The sequence below is a fragment of the Hermetia illucens genome, chromosome 4 (genome assembly GCF_905115235.1).
Source record: "Hermetia illucens chromosome 4, iHerIll2.2.curated.20191125, whole genome shotgun sequence".
Lineage (NCBI taxonomy): Eukaryota > Metazoa > Arthropoda > Insecta > Diptera > Stratiomyidae > Hermetia > Hermetia illucens.
Genome location: NC_051852.1, coordinates 86,196,685 through 86,216,682, shown reverse-complemented (window position 1 = coordinate 86,216,682; position 19,998 = coordinate 86,196,685). Strand labels below are relative to the sequence as shown.

General features: G+C 40.4%; 3 protein-coding genes across 3 annotated transcripts in view; all 3 read left to right on the top strand.

The window, feature by feature from the left end:
* LOC119655796 (neuropeptide CCHamide-1 receptor-like) overlaps positions 1-19,998 on the top strand; it is a 725,610-nt gene that overhangs the window by 477,240 nt on the left and 228,372 nt on the right. The gene's annotated exons all lie outside the window — the stretch shown is intronic.
* On the top strand, positions 2,225-7,672 carry LOC119653988. The gene has a single exon (XM_038059149.1). It carries the CDS (start codon positions 2,225-2,227, stop codon positions 7,670-7,672), a length of 5,448 nt encoding a protein of 1,815 aa, XP_037915077.1.
* On the top strand, positions 8,108-9,700 carry LOC119653987. The gene has a single exon (XM_038059148.1). It carries the CDS (start codon positions 8,108-8,110, stop codon positions 9,698-9,700), a length of 1,593 nt encoding a protein of 530 aa, XP_037915076.1.

Sequence of the window (19,998 nt, the reverse complement as noted above, 5' to 3'; positions counted from 1 at the left end):
GTTTAATGAACCATGTATTGACACGTGACACATATTAAAAGAAATAAGCAATTTTTAACGATAAACTTTTATTTTTTAAATATAATAAATAAATTTACGGTAAACAGGAAACAAAAATGTGCACAATATACCTGAATATACATGTTTTTCTTTCCGTTTTTCTCGAAAATAATATTACAAAACTCGCTCTTTCATTATGAGCTTTTTATAAGCTCGGGTGACGACCCCGCCATTTTGGACTGACACACATAAATCCCTCGCTCTCAGCAAAGAGTTCCCTAGCACACAGTTATCTGTTCGACAAATGCAAACCGACAAATGGCTGCCGAACACAATTCACGTGTTTACCGTGTATTGCCTTCGTCTTCATTCATCGATCCGATCTTGATCTGACGTCACCCCATTCAGAGGATTGAAAAATCGATCCTTCAAGTTAAGTGGAGTGAGTCCACAGTCCGCCTTACAAACAGCAGCATACCAGGGATTCGCCTTCCCTTTGCTGTAAAAAAAGCGCACGGCAAGTCGACTTGGCGGTGATGTTGTGCCGTCACGTCAACCTCATCCCTGTCTCCAACATCACGAGGCAGATTCATTCAATCCACGGCAGAGTTTGGATAGTGCACTTGGGACCCGGACATATTAGTTCGTGTTCACCGCTGTACGCTTTCCACATCGGTTTTCATCCACGGCAGTATTCTAAATGCAAATGCCAGTGAAGGGATAGCGATTATATTCAATAAGCTTATTTTATTCTTCCCCGAGAGATACGATTTCAGTACCAACTTTACACGTCACAGAAATTCGGACAGCAGAGCATTCTTTTGATCACCAACTCGAGCATGGGTTCCTTCGTTGTACTACCTATTGCGTAATATTCCTCGATTTTCCTTAATTAAGCCAATCATTTTTACATGCCATTTGATAACTAACATAATGGGGCAATTGAGCAGATTTTGTTATGTTACAATAATTTAAATTAAAATATTAAAATCGATTTTGCAATTGAAAAAAATATCCATTTATAAGAAATTTCATGTAGTTTCCGAAAATGGTATCAAATCTGGGATCAAATGATCGAGGGAGTGGAAAATTGTATTTTTTTTTGGGAAGGTGAAACTTTTTAAAACTATTCAAGATAAATACTATAACTCTGACTAAAGATATGCCTATTCCAGGGATCAATTTTCCTCAAACAAGTGGTACTATCCACTATTAAAATTTGTACCATAAATGAGACCCCTTGTAGAATTATTGTAACAAACTACTTAGCAAAATGATATCCCAGTATTATTTTTGGGGTCTGTGACTTTTTTATATCGACTTTGTTAAAACCGTTTGTTCTTCATTCAATTCTCGGCAAGAAGGGGCACGTCTGCCGCCTCGACTGTGGTGGACGCCCTAATATTTCTCCCAGACTTTTTAAATTGTTACAGGTATTCTACCAAAATGTGAGGCTTATCTCACGCTATAAGGAAAGTAAAGTATTCCATAAATGTACTCATGAAATATTAATTCTTAGAGAAATTGCGCAAAAAAAATCCGCCGTGAGCTGAAGAAAATGTAGATCACGACTGGATTAAAGTTATCTTTATTGAAGGGCCGTATCTTGGATGTCTGTGTCAATGAAATCTATATGTGTGTTCAGGCTGCAGTAAAAAAAACCGTCTGCACGCGCATCCGGTGCATGCAAAAAATATTTGCATAGCCAAGGTGAATATTTTCCGCATGCACGCATATTTAGCATGTAAGCAATTTGTAATTTTTCTCATAGCAAGTAAGCATTTTTGTACACTTTTTGATATTAGCGCGTAAGCACTTTTGTACCTATTTAAGCGACAACAATTAATAAAGAATTTAGTGTATTTTCAAGTCCCGAAGAACTAAGCCTTTTATTCTTCTCCAGTGAGGCTGCTGGAGACTTCGAAGATTTGGAAATATACTCTACTGGACTGAACTTGATTAGGTGTTTCACCCAATTAAGAAAAGACAGACTCATTCGGTGTTTCACCCAATGAACATACAGACAGACTTGAAAACGAACTTTACTTGGTTTTGACTTGAGCAGGTGTTTCACTTGATCAAGAAGAGAGACTCACCCGGTGTATCACCGAATGGACCTATCAGGATTGAGACATTTTTTGGTGACCCCGACGTGATCGGCCGATCACAACATTAAAAGGACACGAGGCGAGTTAATAACCTTGTGGAATTATCTTAGCCAATCATGGAGGCGATACTTGAGAAAGTTAATAATCTTACTCAACAACAAGATGTGACGGGCCAGGAGATTCAGCGTCTCTTGAGTAACTACCGGAAAGATTCGGTAGCTCGTAAGACAAGGGAATATCTCACGACGAGATTGGAACAATTGGAAAATCTCTGGACAGCCTTTTCGGAGAGAAATGAAGAGCTTGAAGAGTTAGCGCATTATCTTCCAGCTCATCCATATTTCGAGAAACAATATTTCTCTTCAATGCAGCGCGAGTACACCAAGTACAAGGAGGACATTGCGGAACGCCTTCAGGGTTTGGAAGGCACGTCCAAGTTGAATATCGATTTGGGTAAATCAGCCACGGGTGCTTTAGATACAAAGGCCGCCACGGCAGCAAACAATGCTCAGAACGAGCTTCCCAGCGATGTCGTGGTACTAATAAGGCAACAGCAATCAAGGATACGGGCTGTGGAAAACATTATTAGCGGCATCGACACAGTTGAACAGGCACAACCCAAATCATACTACGAATTGAAGACAGCTACTTTATCAAAGTACTGGGAAGAGTTGCGTCAAGGCCATCAGAATATATGGCAATATTCCAGCGATCCAAATGAGTTAGGGTACAACGAGGAGAATTTTCTCAACCTCGAAGAGCGAATTCAAGACACTTTAATATTTCTCGCTGAATGCCGTTCAAGGCTAGAGCCTAGCATAGCTACCGCTACAAGGGCCTTTCCAAGCATCAACTTGCCACACGTGACAATTCCTGCCTTTGACGGCGATTATGCACAATGGCAATCCTTCCACGACTTATTCCGCCAGATGATCCACGAGCAGCAATTGGGAAATGCTCAGAAAATGTGGTATTTGAAGACCAATCTAAAGGGTGAAGCAGAGCGACTTATACGTCATCTGCCCATCACTGACGAAAATTATGACATTGCATGGACAGCGCTAACAAACCGCTACAGCAATCAACGATTGAGGGTAGCCACACTATTGGATAGGCTCACACAACAGCCGATGATTACTTCGGATTCCCCCAGTGCTTTGAAAAAACTTCATGACATTACGAAGGAATGTCTAGCAGGACTCAAGAACTTTAATATCAATATAGCTAGTTGGGATCCCATTTTATTACATATTTTACTGAAGAAGTTAGACAAGGTTACGCACGCCTTATACGAACAAACTTTGACTTCACCACGAGAACTGCAGCCGGTTGATGCATTTCTCGCGTTTTTGGAAAGACGCTTTCAGTCTTTAGAGGCCTTGTGTAGCGACAAGAGGAGTACGACTCAAAACAAACCTACAAACCGAACCTCGGCTTTAATATCCACCAAGGACAGTCAATCTTTACAGTGCAAAAACTGCAAGGGAAGCCATCGAATCTACACATGTGAAGCCTTTAAACAATTGTCCATCTGGGATCGAGTAGCCAAAATCAAGCAGCTGAGGCTATGTTTGAACTGCCTACGGGAAGGACATCGAAGTGCACAATGCAGCGCAGGAAGTTGTCTTAAATGTGGAAAGAAGCACAACACTCTACTACATATGGACCCCAACAATCAAGACAAAACAACGCCCTCTATCACCGCAATTCAAACAACAGCCAACGCCACCAAGCAAGGTCAAGTATCAAGTATTGTAAAGGACAAGGGTTCTACAAATGTCAACCATTCTATTGCATTATCAACGGAAATATCAGCATCAGAGGGACCTTTTGTTCTATTAGCTACTGCACTCATCAAGGTGACAAACCAAAAGGGCAAGTCGATAGAAATGAGAGCTCTGCTGGATAGTGGCTCCCAAATAAACATAATTACAGAAACGGCTGTGAGAAAGCTTGGACTACAACCAACTAGTTACCATATACACATTCGTGGTCTGGGTGGAGCGTCGCAACAATCGCAACAGAAGGTAACATTGTCATTGCAATCAAGAATCACTACGTTTGCACGGAAGATAGACGCTATAGTTTTACCACATATAACATCCTCTCAACCATCGCAAGGTCTGAATTCAAGGAATTGGGCCATACCCGGCAACATTCAGCTTGCCGATCCTCATTTTGACCGGGAATGGCGTATTGATCTACTTCTCGGAGCTGACATCTACTACGAACTATTAGCTACAGGGCAAATGCGGCTATCAAGGAACCTGCCACTGCTGCAAAACACGGTCTTTGGTTGGATAATTGCTGGAAGGGTTGCAACATCCTATCAGAAAGAGGTTACATGCGGCATCCTCAACACCGATGATTCCAAGCTCAGCGAGCAGATAGAGCGTTTTTGGAAATTGGAGGAACCAGAATCTACAGAGAACCTTGCGATGACAACACAAGAAATAAAGTGTGAAAATCATTTTGCTCAAACCATGAAACGAACGAACAATGGACGTTTCATTGTGAAACTGCCTTTCAAGGTGGATCCAGCAAAACTCGGCAAATCTAGGGGCAATGCGGAGAGGCGACTTTTCAAATTAGAATGGAGATTAGCACGAAACCCAGAACTACGCAAACAGTACAATGAATTTATGGACGAATACAAGCAACTGGGACATATGACGGAAATAGATGAAGGAAGTATTCCGAGTCTTCATTACTTTCTTCCCCATCATAGCGTTCTGAAGCCAGAGAGCACCACCACTAAACTTAGAGTAGTTTTTGACGCCTCTTCGGAAACCTCTTCTGGATACAGTTTGAACGATGTACTTGCTACAGGCCCTACCATCCAATCCGAATTATTTACCATTCTTGTACGATTTCGGCTGCCTTGCTTTGTTTTTACTGCTGACATCGAAAAGATGTATCGACAAGTCCAGGTGTCGGAGGAAGACAAGAGATTTCCACTAATTCTATGGCGAAATGAGCCTAATGAACCTATAAGATGTTATCAGCTGAACACGGTCACATATGGTACTTCCTCTGCACCATATCTAGCCACCAAATGCCTACAAGAATTGTCATCACAGACAACGCACAAATACCCATCCGGTTCGACTGCATTAAGACGGGATTTTTATATGGACGATGTGATGTCAGGTGCAAACACCTTGACAGAAGCTATTGAGACGCAACATCAACTTCGCACAATCTTGCAATCAGCCGGCTTTAAGCTTCGAAAGTGGTGTGCAAACAACAATAATCTTTTAAACAACATTCCTGTTGAAGATCAGGCACTCCAACTGGACATAACCCAAGAAAGGGAGGAAAACGTGAAGACACTGGGATTAGCTTGGACTCCTAAGACAGATGAATTTCAAATTAGATGCCCATACACGGAATCTAAGAAAGTAACAAAGAGATCAGCGCTATCCGATATCGCTCATCTGTTCGATCCGCTAGGATTGATGGCACCAGTTACAGTTACTGCTAAAATCTTCCTTCAAAGGCTGTGGAGTCTCAAAATAGGTTGGGATGAAGAAATTCCTTTAGAACTACAGGCGGAATGGTCAAGATATTATAATGACTTGCAGGGGCTGAATCAAATTAAGGTACCTCGTCACATATTTGGAGGGAAGGTACCTGAAAAAATACAGTTACATGTCTTTTCGGACGCTTCGGAAAAGGCGTATGGTGCAGCGGTATATTTACGAGCTATTCAGTCAGATGGGGTTCGCACAGTTCGTCTTTTATGTGCAAAGTCGAAGGTGGCACCATTAAAACGAGTGACCCTACCAAGATTGGAATTGTGTGCAGCAAGGCTAGCAACTGAACTCGTTCATCGGCTTAAACGGGACATAGAAATTCCAGACTATAATTGCTTTTACTGGACCGACTCCGAAATTGTCCTAAATTGGATCAATGCAGAAGCATCGTCATTTTATACGTTCGTGGCTAATCGAGTCGCTGCTATACAACAAAAATCCTCACCCAAACAATGGAGGCACATACATTCGAAGGAGAATCCAGCAGATTTGGTATCGAGAGGTATCGCTCCAGGAAAACTGCAGAATTATGCCCTCTGGTTCTATGGGCCTATATTTCTTCATGGGACTGAAGAGTGCTGGCCGGAAAGGTTTCATAGTGTAGATACCACCTTGGAGAAAAAACGTTCAAAAATGGTATTGGCCATGGTGAAGGACTCAATTTCCCTTATCAATCAAATCGACCATCAAAACTCTTTTCAACGACTGCAACGCATAATGGCACATGTGCTACGGTTCGTTAGGAATGCACGAACAACGAACCACAAGGAACGAGAAAAATCGCTCTTAACTGCAAGCGAAATGGAGGAAGCCTTGCGAGTAATAGTAAAGGAAGCTCAATTGGATGTGTATCGAGAATCTATGCAGCAACTAACATGTAACAAGCAATTAAACAACAGCGATCCATTGAGCAGTCTGCATCCATTCTTAGACGAATTCGGACTTTTGAGAGTCGGCGGTCGGCTTGAAGCTTCAAATTTAACCTATGATACCAAACACCCGATCGTTCTTCCTTACGGCCATTACGTAACTCGATTGATTTTAAATGATCTGCATCATAAGCATCTTCACGCCGGACCACAAGCCTTATTGGCAATAGCGAGACAACGATTTTGGCCTATCAAGGGCAAAGCAGCCATCAGATCTATCGTGCAGAGCTGTATGAAATGCGCAAGGGCGAAACCAAAACTCATGACGCAGCTCATGGGAAACCTGCCCGCCCATCGAGTACAACCAGCCAGACCATTCACGAATACTGGTATCGACTTCGCCGGCCCTCTATGGATTCACTTTAAGGGGAGAAGCAATCGTCCGCAAAAGGCGTACCTTGCTGTTTTTTGTTGCTTTGCAACAAAGGCGGTGCACCTGGAACTAGTGACGAATCTAACGACAGAAGCCTTCATCAATGCGCTGAAACGTTTCATTGGGCGTAGAGGACATTGTCGAAATCTATATTGCGACAATGCAACTAACTTTGTGGGCGCCAAAAATCAACTAGCAGAATTAAACGAAAGCATATACAGGGAACAATCCCAAGAACAACTGATCAATTTTTGCACACCCAAGGGTATTGATTTTCATTTTATTCCACCAAGATCGCCTCATTTCGGTGGCCTGTGGGAGGCGGCAGTAAAATCTGCCAAACACTTTTTAATCAGAAACACGTCCCCAGCAAAACTTACGTATGAAGAAATGGCAACTTTAATAATCGAAGTCGAGGCTATTTTGAATTCAAGGCCACTGACACCTCTATCATCCGAGGCCGGAGACCTTACGGCATTAACTCCAGGCCATTTCTTAATTGGGGAACCACTAACGAACCCAGTTGATGTACACGCCCAAGCAGTAAAGGCAAATTTACCGCAAAGATGGAAGGAAATCAACGACATAAAGAATAGATTCTGGCAAAGATGGTCAAGCGAATATTTGTCGGAACTGCAACAGCGTCAAAAATGGAAACAGAGCTGCGAAAACGTGAAACCTGGAATGCTGGTGGCTATCAAAGAAGACAATATTCCCGTTCTGTAGTGGAGATTGGGGCGAATCATAAAGGGGATAAAAGGTCGAGATGGTCTAATAAGAATAGCAGAGATCAAAACTTCGTCAGGAGTCCTACAGAGAGCAATTCATAACTTAGCACCGTTACCGGTAGAACCGAACGACACCGAAGACTCCTCGCAGCAAAAACCCCCAGCTCCATCAAAGGAACGGATTATAGATACCTCCACGCAAAACTCAGAAGCAACTCGGTGTTCAAGAGCGAAGAAGAAGAGAATTTCGCACTCCCCCGTAAACCTGCTATTGTGGACTAGTTTAATCCTACCCGTTCTAGCCAACCCAGCACGGATCACCCATTTCCAATCTCCACCAGGTATCTACTTCGAAAATTTAGGAGCCGCCCACTTGATCTTGAACGATTGGAATTTGATAATCTATTACAACCTCACATCATACTGGAAGAACATGGACAACCTACAAACAGGAATTGCGAGACTTCACAATATTTGTAACCAACTACACAACAATAACTCCTGTTTAGCCACCACAATGCAGCTTAACCATCTCTTAAGCGATATAGCAGTTAATAACGAACTGTTACGGCCATTCAATAACGAGATGTCACGAAGACATAAAAGAGAAGCTCTAAATATCGTTGGTAACCTTGCCAACTCACTCTTCGGAGTACTCGATTCTGACTATGCTACAAAGATGACAGAAACTATAAAGAACTTAAAGGGGAACGACGAACATCTCCTGCAACTAATGAAAAACCAGACGTCCATCGTTGACTCCACGGTCAATGTAATGATGAACTTGGAGCAATCAATCCACAAATCGATGCAAACTCTAAACGTAGCTCTCAACCATACCGCCACACAAACAAACAAAATAGCCAAGGAAGTGTGGGAGCAAGAAGTGATGCAGACATTTTCATCAGCAGCGTTGCAGCTCTTATTATCAGTCAACCACTATCAAAAGGTACAAACAAGTTTACTAGACATCCTTATTGACACACACCATGGAAAATTTAACCCGCAATTGTTGGCACCACAACAACTACAACAGGAGTTATCCAACATCAGGGAGGAACTACCTCCACATTTACGGGTGCCAACTAAATCGAACGATCTACTAGAGCTGTATAATATCATGACTATTGAAGGACGCATCATGGCAGAGCATATTATCTTCCGATTAAAACTACCATTAATATCGGTCGAAAGTTTCGAGCTATTCTATATTGTTCCTGTGCCCATCTCTGCTAATGGAATCGTCACTGCAATCACAACAACGTTACGTTATCTAATCGTTAATTGGGATCGTGACCAGTACTATCCCATGCCTGATCAGGAGGTGGAGCACTGCCATCGGACTCAGAAGTTGAACTACGTCTGCAGACAACGGCATCCCCTATATCGGATAGGATCAAGAGTTAATGCATGTGAAATGAGCTTCATCAGTCACATTCCTTCCAAAGAACGATGCAAAATGTCCAAATTAGACAACCCACCACGATGGATCCAGTTGCCAAACACCAACCGTTGGATATATTTCTTCGAAGACAAGGAGATAAACATAGGCTGCGGCACAACAGTTACTCAGATGACTCTATCAGGAAGCGGTATCATTGAACTACGTGAAGGTTGCACCATAAGAGAGGAATCACTAACTATCCAAGCACATCAAGTATTTCCAAGCACTATGAACATTTCATTTGCACCAATTCAGAATCTTACCGAATTCGTTTTACCACCGCATAGCAGCGAATTAAGTAATGACGAAGGCATAGGAGAATCCCTTCTGAAAAATTTAACAGAACTGAAGATGGATCTATACAACTTGCAACAACGGGAGCATCTAGTGACTACCATACTCCCAAAGGACGTTCACCATATCACTATCGCCTACATTTGTCTCGGTGGTATTCTAACAGTAGTAATTTACCTTTATTGGAAACACAGATGTAGGACCTCTCGTAACACTACTACGAAACCGATACCTCTACCTAGGAATCTTTCAACCCCAGCCTTTACGATTGCGATTGATCCAGAATAACGGTTGATCTAACGCTCAACGGAGGGGAGGATGTTCAGGCTGCAGTAAAAAAAACCGTCTGCACGCGCATCCGGTGCATGCAAAAAATATTTGCATAGCCAAGGTGAATATTTTCCGCATGCACGCATATTTAGCATGTAAGCAATTTGTAATTTTTCTCATAGCAAGTAAGCATTTTTGTACACTTTTTGATATTAGCGCGTAAGCACTTTTGTACCTATTTAAGCGACAACAATTAATAAAGAATTTAGTGTATTTTCAAGTCCCGAAGAACTAAGCCTTTTATTCTTCTCCAGTGAGGCTGCTGGAGACTTCGAAGATTTGGAAATATACTCTACTGGACTGAACTTGATTAGGTGTTTCACCCAATTAAGAAAAGACAGACTCATTCGGTGTTTCACCCAATGAACATACAGACAGACTTGAAAACGAACTTTACTTGGTTTTGACTTGAGCAGGTGTTTCACTTGATCAAGAAGAGAGACTCACCCGGTGTATCACCGAGTGGACCTATCAGGATTGAGACAATGTGTATGTGACAGGGAAGGAAAATGGTTTCTCATGGGCATCAGAAAACATCCTGGTCTTAGAAATCTCATAGTAGAATTCGTGTTAACGTGTTATATACGTTAAAATGAATTATCGAGTTTGAATTGCTTTTTATGGTTTTGCGTGAAACAAAACCTTATTCAAATTGATTCAATTTCTGTCTGTTCGTCTGTCCGTCTGCCCATCTGTCCGTCTGTCCGTCTGTCCATGTGTCCGCCTGTTCGTCTGTCCGTCTGTTCGTCTTTTCGTCTGTCTGCCTGCCTGTTCGTCCGTCTGTCACAGGATATTTACTCCAATACGGCTGGAGCTATCTTCACGAAGAATATTTGATCTACAACCGGTACGCGTGCAACGATTTGCATCATTTTTTGTTGACTTTGAGGGGGCTCCCCACATATGTGAAAGGGGGCGCAATTTTTTTTACAGAATATGGTTGTGTGGGGTATCAAATAAAAGGCTTCACTTAGTGATTAATAAATAATCTTATTTCTGACATTGGGTGAAGCGCAGTGGAGTGAGCCACAAATAGTGAAACAGCTCCCGTTCTCAGAACCTATCTAGCCGCAATATCTGAAAATTATCGCAATGATGCCAATATACAAAATCTAGGCCTCAAAATACATCCCACCCCGATAGTCGGTCAAACGAAGTTAATAACAGCATATTACTATATTTTTTAGATACCCACAATTTTGCAATAATATATCGCATGGTTCTGGAAGATTTCACGGTTATCGTATTGAAATCAACAAAGTCATAGTACATTAAATTAATATTGCCATCAGCACTACAATGAAGGCAATAGTCTCAAACACACTGTACCAAGGTCCTATACCTATATAAGTCGAACTTTCTCTATCTACCTGTCTAACTATTAGGAAATTTCTTTATTTCCCTTTCTTTATTTATTCTTTCAGCTGAAAACAATTTATTAACTGTGTTAATTACCAATTACGACCTAATCCTAATATGATTATCAAATATTCAGACCACTCGTAAGATCAAAAGGTTGAATATTAAACGGGGAAGATTAGAATTCCGAGATAAGAGATGTTTGTTCTTTTTAAGGTTTTGTTTTACACAAAACCTTATTAAAATCGATGCACTGTTTGTCTGTCTGTCACACGTACTTTTCTCCAAAACGGTTAAACCGATCCGAACGAAATTTGGTGGACAGATGAGAACTATGGAATCCCACGCATACAGTGACATAAATTTGAAGGGAGTTTAAAGGGAGGCTCTCCATACATGCAAAGCGGGGATTTAAAAATTCGTTTTCCCCGGATATAGTTGTGTAGGGTATCAAAAGAAAGGTCTCGCTTAGTACTTTTCGGAACTGACATTAAGTTTGGCGAAAAAAATCAGTAAAAGTCACCCAAATGAAATCTAAGCGTCAAAATATGTCCCATTTCGACATCTGCTTAAATAAACTTACTAATAGCATATTAGAAATTTACTTAAAAACCTCCTTAGGTTCATCTTAGGAGTACTTAATTGCACCGGCATAGGGGATAGCCCCGTACATACACATGCCAAGCTTCAATCCGACTATTAGCGCCAAAGTTATAACAGCTCAAACTTATCAATTTCGTGCGAATTTCGCATCATAAACCATACAAATAAGATGCTGACGTCATAATTAACGAGAATGATTGACATTCGAATGAAATATTAAAATTCTGTTTATGAAGAATCTACTTCTCCCTAGTCCTTTGTTGTTGATTAAATTCTTCACATTTGTTAATAATATTAGACTCAGAGTGTGAAGCGTATGAGGTTGACTGGTCTCAATGCAGGGCTTTCCATCAAATGATTTATTTAAATCGCTTTCTAAAAGATAGAGGGCAATGGAATTTTTAGCTATGTGAGACGGAACTGTCATGTACTCGTTGCTCCTCACATTTTCTTCTTTTTCTTTAGTCTTTGTCCCGTTCACAAGCGGGGTCGGCTCGTTGTAATCGGTTTCGCCATTTCAATTTATCAAATGCCTGATCTGGATGTAATCACGAGGCCTTTAAATCCCCAGCCAGCGTATCAAGTCACCATTGTTTCGACCGGTTTTCGGGGGCTTACCATTGACTTCGATGTTCAGACCAATTTTGGCAAGTGAATTCTCGTTGGCGCGAATCACGTGACCATACCATCGAAAACGCCTCTCTCGCAGCTTTTCCCACGATCGGTGCAACTCCATATCAATGGCGGATATCCTCATTTCAGATGTGATCAATCCGTGACACGACACTAGTCCAACGCAACACAAGACGCTGTTGATTGCCTTTTATAGTCTTCCAATACTGAGAACTATAGAGTGCGACGGGACAAACGACATTGCGGTAAATTTTAAATTTGAGACGTTTGCTGATACGTCGATCACAAAGAACACCAGTTGAGGAATGCCACTTCATGCAGGTTGCATGGCTGATAGAGTTGACCCGAGGTATTTAATTCGCTCAGTTCTGAGCACAACAAACACAAAGCCTTTTATATCCGAAGCGCCAAGCCTCGGTTTCCCCACTTGTTTACTTTTTTGATTTTTTATTAAGGTTTTGTGGAGGAGGAAATTCAACTATTTTTAACAAAGTTATTTTTATATGAACTGATTGCACTCTAAGGCGTGTATAACATTAGCTTCATATGAAGTGGGCTCATCTAAACAGCAAGAAGCATGTGGATATTTTTTAACTTTTTGTAGTTATTTGTATGTCAGCATCAATTAGTCGAGTAAACACAAAACCTTATTAAAATCGGTTTACTGTCTCTTTGTCTGGCCGTCACACGCATTTTTCTCGGATGCGGTTATTGCGATTGACCCCAAATTTGGTAGAAAGGTGAGAACTGTGAACGCCCACACATGCAGTGAGTTACATCTTTTTATGTCGAATTTAAGGGGGTGCAAATTTGCTTTTCATCAAATATAGTCATGTGGGGTATGAAATGAAAGGTCTCGGTTAGTACTTTTTGAAGCCGGTTTCAGTTTTGACGTTTGTTGGAAAGATGGGGAGTGCGGGGGGTTGAAAGTGATAATTTCTTTAACGGGCCCATTCTCAGAAACTACCCAACCGAAAAATCGGAAAAAAATTAAAAGGCTACCACCATATGGTGCCTAGGCTCCGAAATACCCTCCATACCGATATCCTTTCAAATAAAGTTAATATAATATAATTAGTTAAGTTCATCCTAGAATCACGAAATTTTTCAGCAATATAGGCTACAGCATAAAACATGATCTTACGAAATTTGGTGAAAATCGCACTATTCCTAACAAAGTTATAATAGGTTATACTTGTCTCTTCTCTACAAACTCAAGACTATGAATGTCTATATCACCCGAAAGTGAATATTCTCACATAATATATGCATATATTACGTGCAATGTACTAATGGGGTAAATGCCCACTCACATGTCTTTACATAAGAAATACACAAAACCTTTCATACCTGAAGCGTCTAGCTTCCGGTTTCCCGACTTGTTTTACGACCGAATCTATTTCATGGGTTATTGCGGTTGAAGGTACACTGTTTTGTTAACTGAGGATGTGGGACGAAAATGTTCTACCAATAATCAGCGTGACGTGGAATTTCGAATTATCTCAAATTGAAGTGAAATTGCAAATATGAATGCATTGCTATAAGTAGAAATCTATTTACTATTTGTTTTCATTTGATGGTATTTGCACAACTTTTCAAGTCAGAGTGAACGTACATTTTTTTGTGGTCGTTTTTTTTGCAGCCAATCTTTTGTTGTAAAAAGTATTCTTTGCAGTATTTCATATATTTCCCCTTGGTTCCAAATTTTATATTGCAGTCACCCTCAATGACCTGTATTTTTGTATATGGATATATATATATATATTATATATATGTTCCTTTTTGACCACGACCTTCCTAAGTTCCGTTTGAACTTTCTTTTCTCTTTCCTATTTTTTCTGGTTGGTACTTTTTGTTCACTTGTGAAATTCATTCGATGGCAAATATATTCTCCCATATCTCATAATATGTACATATGTGTCCAATAAGGAAAAGAGAATATTTAAAAAAAAAAAAATTAATATTCTCCATATCTCAGAGATTAAATCAAAAATACAAAAATGTCCTGCTTCATCATTGCATCGTTAATCCCCCATTATTTTGAAAGCTCCCTGCAGCAGGCAGTCGTGGATGTACACCACATGGAAATGGATATGCTGCTTTGTTTTAAATTTGAACCGATGCGAGTTGCCTAGACAGGGAATGGATGATGGGTCTTCTACAAGGATGTTCACGTTTATTGCATGTGCCATTACAGGGAACCACTTAGATCACTGAGTAACAAATAAGCTCCCTGAAAACGAAATGATACAAGTGATTGAAAGATAAAAGTCAGTGATTATAGTGAATTTAACGGGTAACCGAAATGTGAATTTAAGAAAATAAGTAGCCGCTATTATGAGATTCAAATCTTCAAAAGCATTTGCTCACTTAATTGCCTTGTTTATACCGTGGCTCTTAGTCAGTTTACTGATAATATCAATTATAAATTGTACTCGTAATTGTCTTTCATTTCCTCTCGGATGATATTCCAACTTTTTTGGATCATTTATCTCATTTATCATTTCCTTTATTTCTGGACTTTCGACTTTTTATCCATATTTTGTGTTGAACAAATCCTTATTAAATCCGATCAATGTCAGTCTGTCAGTCACACCCTATTTACTCGGAAACGACTGACTCTATTACCACGAAATTTTGACGAGAACGTGTGATCTCTGAATCTCTTTGCATATAGAAAGTGACAACATTTTCTGTCGAGCTATCTACTCTACCCTACATGCGAAATCAGGGTTCAACATTTTTTTGCATTGAATATAACGGTGTGGAGTATCAAATGGAAGGGCTCAATTAATATTTTTCGAAACCGGTTCTATTTTTGATACTGGACGAAACATAGTGAAATGAGGAAGGTTCAAAATGTCGGCCCCAGAATGTGAAACATCTCGTTTTCAGAATCTGTCCAACCGAAAAATCTGAAAAATACAACGAATCTAAGCCTCAAAACCCATCCGATTCCAATATCTACTCAAATAAAGTTGGTAATAGCATATTGCCACATTATAGAAATTTACCCGGAAACCCCTCTTTAAGGGGATCATCCCGTGTGTCGAATCCGAGGATTCGAATTTTTTTGGCATCAATTGTATCTAGACATAGTGTACAACATATAGGCAAAGGTGTTGATATTCGGAGTCGATCGGAAATTAGAGTGTTAAATAGGTAAAATGTTTCATTCCAGGTTTACGTCGATTTCCATAATAAAGCGCGTGTTTATCGATCCAAATGACGTTCGAATGACTTCGCTAAAATCATAACAATTAAAGGGAAGATTTTACCTATGTTTCTTCAACAAACCTAGGGTTTATGAACTAGGTATATCAGATTAATGGTCAGTTAAGATTTTATGGTTAAAAATCACATTCTACTTTTTAAATGCGTTTTTCTCGAAACTGCAAGTTGAAAATCTGCTGTCACCATAGCCCAAAATCTATCCAACGAAATTCTTTGAAATTTTCACCACTTATTCAGGACATAGGTCCGCAAGCTAGGATAATTGGGATTAATTTAGTAATTTTTTTTATTCATTAAAGAAGCCTTGAAAAAACATTAAATTTAGAAAAAAAGTTTAACAAGGCACCAAAAATTTAGCTTTCTATATTTGTTAATAATCCCAATTTGCGGACTGTGGTTAAGTCCGCACGTTAAAATGCATTTTAGATTTTTTCTTTAGGATGTTCACTCTGCCCTCTAGCGTGGTAGCAGGAAGACACCTTTTCTTGGAGATGGGTGCATAAGTTGCTCTGTATTTCAATAATGAACAATTACTACGCGTGCGCAAGATATTAATAAATACATGGTGAAAAATTCGTATTTGTATCTTTATCCAGTTCTTCACAAAAAATTCTAAACCAAGCAAAAAAACGGTCCTCACAGGAGACGACCCCCTTAATTTCATCGTAGAAGTACAAAATTTAGCACCAGTATGAGTGATAAGATCATTATTCTGAAATAAAGTAGATCCAACTGTGGTTACCAAAGTTATAGATTTTCAGACTTTACTATTTTACGTGTATTCATTACATTCTAAGTAGTGTACGATGTCATCATCAAATAAAGTAAAGTTTTCTTTTTTTAAGCTTTGTGTGTGAATGGAGGGTGCAAATTTTTTTTAATACAATGTGGCCATGTAGGGTATCAAATGAAAGGGCTCGATTAGGACTGGTCCCATATTTGATATCGGGTGAAACGTAAGAGAGTGCGGGCTCAAAATATGACCCTCAAAAAGTGTAACAGGTTTCGTTCTCAGAACTTATCCAACCCAAAAATTTGAAAAAAATCACAGTGGTGTATCTAACCGAAATCTAGGCCCCAAAATATTTTGGGCTTTTAGCCATATACCAATGGAAAAATGTGCGTAGAAAGTTGCTCACATAAGATGAACACAAAGCTTTATACCCGAAGCGCCAGCTTCCGGTATTCCGACTTGTTTAGTGGTTTGTTAATCAGTATCGATTACTCGACACAGTCATATATATTTAAATATGTCAATGAATTTTGCGGGTACGTTTACTTTTGTGCCCGGAGTTAAAAGGAAATATTGAAATGCTTTTAATCAATTGCGTGCATAAATGTATATATATGCATCAGGGTGTTGTACAAGCAATGTTGGTTTTTTTTAGGATGAGCGCAATGTCTGTCTTTAATATGTAAATATATCTTGCCGTTAGGAAATATATGAAGAAATGTTTTGAATCCTTAGCTATGTACGAATTGGAGAATGTACATAGGCCGTTCCTCACATGAGATGAACAGAAAACCTTTACACCTGGAGCACCCAGCTTCCGGTATTCCGAGTTGTCACTATTCTTTCAGTAGAAGTTGCCGAAAAGCAATTCGGAAAGTGTGTATGAAGTTTGAGAAAGCAAACGTGCACTGTTCGAAGTGGTTTCGAATCGTAAGTTTAAAATGTCGTGTCTTCAATAGAGTTGCTGTTTCTCTATTGCAGTAGAGAAGTACGAACTACTGAGTTCAAAGCCATAGCGGAAATTTTGTATTCAGCTCTTATTTCAGGATGAGTACGAGAGATGTCTAGTGACCAATTTCAAAAGTCTAATAAACACCTATCTTTCACAACATATTATTACTCCCTAATAAACTCGAGATTAAAATAGCTTAATTTACTCTCAAATCATCTGCAATTGAACACTCTCACCCCTCACTCACAAAATCGGCTTTTTCAATCATGTAAAAAACTTCACATAACTACTTTTGGATATAATTTTTGAATAGTTAAGGAAGCATTTTAATTAGTACAAATGAATGCATTTAATATTTGCAAACCGCTTCGTTCATACTGCTCCCAGGACAAAGGTAACGCAGCGTCTGACGAGTTGCATCCGCCCGGATAAAAAACCGTAAAGCCATCGTCGCTTATTAAAATCGGTTTACTGTCTGTATGTCTGTCTGTCTGTCCGCCACACGCATTTTTCTCGGAGATGGTTATAGCGATTGACACCAAATTTGTTAGGAAGGTGGAAACTGTGAACGCTCAGTGAATGACATCTTCTTACGTCGAATTTAATGCAAAAGGGGGGTGTAAATTTTTTTTCATCAAATATAGTCATGTGGGAAATGAAATGGTAGGTATCGGTTAGTACTTTTCGAAGCCGGTCTTAGTTTTGACATTTGTTGGAAAGGTGGGGAGTGCGGGGGATTGAAATTGATCATTTCTTTAACGGAGGCTGCCACTCTATGGTACCTAGGCTCCGCAATACCTCCCATACCATAAAGTTAATAATGGTACATTACTATAATTTTTAGTAATTCGCCAGGAAAGTTCATCCTAGAATCACAGAATTTGGTGAAAATCACACTATTACTAACAAAGTTATAATAGGGTTAAAACTGTCGCTTCTGTGGAAACTCAAGACTTTGAATGTCACTATCACTTGAAAGCGGATATTTTCAGGTAATATATGCATATATTACGTGCAACATACTAACTGGACAAATGCACACGCAAATCTCTTTATAAATGAAATACACAAAACCTTTCTTACCTGAAGCGCCTAGCTTCCGGTTTCCCGACTTGTTATTTTTTTAAGCTTGGGTGCTTGCCCAAACGTGAGGTCTGTGGACCAGAAAATATAATTTGCTCCCCATTAGGTTCGGTATGACATCAAGTATCATAGATCCGGACTTAGCATCCCTCAACCCTCAAACAAAACACAAACTCAAGTCAGCAGAATGAAGCCATATAAATCTCGATGTTCACTCTGCCGACGAGTTGATTGTTCCGCCAACTGAGACGATGAACAAATGCTGCCAACAAGCGTAGAGGAGACGCTTCGCGTAATTCATTGCATTAAGTGGGGATGACATTATGGCCGAAGTAATTAAATATGGAGGGAAGCCTAATAAAGAAATTGGCAACTGGTTACCAGGCATTCTCAATGTTTACTTATTCATATTTAGTTAAAAACTAAAACTTAAAATATCATGCCCGAAACCGAAAAAGATTTCAGGCTGGTCTGCAAAATTTTGGATGAGCAGACCTTCATAGAGGTGTGGTTAGATCAACTTGATAAAGCAGGCGCCTCTACGGAAAGAGCTGTCCATCTGGCTCAATGCATCGTCAAAGCATGTGACGCGTCCATGCCTAGAAGGTGCTCATTCCCCCGTAGAAGACCAAACTATTGGTGGAATGATGAACTAGCCGATATTCGATCAGCCTCCCACTGAGCCAGAAGAGCAGCTCAGAGGGCGGTATGTAGAGTCGATCAAGGGCAGAAAGAGTGCGCCTACAAGGCAGCTCGCAAAACCCTCAACCCTCAGCGAAGCAAGAGGAATGCTTTAAGGAGCTCTGCTCAGAAACGGACGTAAACCCGTGGGGGAGAGCTTATGGAATCGTGATGGGACGATTCAGAGGCCGTTCCCTCCGCAGATCACGTGTCCCACCCTCTTGCCCATCCAGGGGTTATTCCCCCAGTAAGAGGAGAGCACGGGCACATTCCAACCACCTCTGAATGTGACGGTAATACTGTGGAACATCATGTACAACGATGTACTTAATCTTCCCCTTCGGGAGGAAGCCACAGTGGTGGGTTACGCTGACGACATAGCACTGGTTGTTATCGAGTTATACTCAAGCGAGGCAATTAGTGCTGTCAAATGCTGGTTAAAGAGCTCTGGTCTGACGCTTGCGGAGGAAAAAACAGAAGCGGTCCTCATCATGAAGCGCCGGAAGAGAAATTACGCCTGTGTTATAATCGGGAATCATATGATCACTTCCAAGCCGACCATCAAATACTTTGGGGGTGGTGATAGACAGGAAGCTCAGCTATAAGCAACACGTACAGTTTGTTTATGATAAATCATCCACTGCTAGTCATCTCTGGAATGATGTCGATTGACATCTTGGCAGATGAGGTGGCGAATATATACCATGCGAAGCCAATCTCTCCCTTATTGCAGACGAAGAACGCTGAGAGGGAGAGATCCATAAATAGATGGCAAGAACGATGGGAATGCTCTGGAAAGGGTTGGTGGACTCACAGGCTCATTCCTGCCATCAAGGAGTGGTTGGAGAGACGACACGGTGAGATTAATTATAATAGAATAATATAGAAGAAATGGGATTAAGCTAGAGCGCCCCGTGATGTAATACCTTATGGTGGTTCCGCAGTGCAGGGAGAGAGTGGGTTTTAGTGGGTAAAAAT

Coding starts and splice junctions, on each gene's coding strand:
- LOC119653988 (XM_038059149.1), top strand. CDS start 2,225: ATGGAGGCGATACTTGAGAAAGTTAATAATCTTACTCAACAACAAGAT.
- LOC119653987 (XM_038059148.1), top strand. CDS start 8,108: ATGGACAACCTACAAACAGGAATTGCGAGACTTCACAATATTTGTAAC.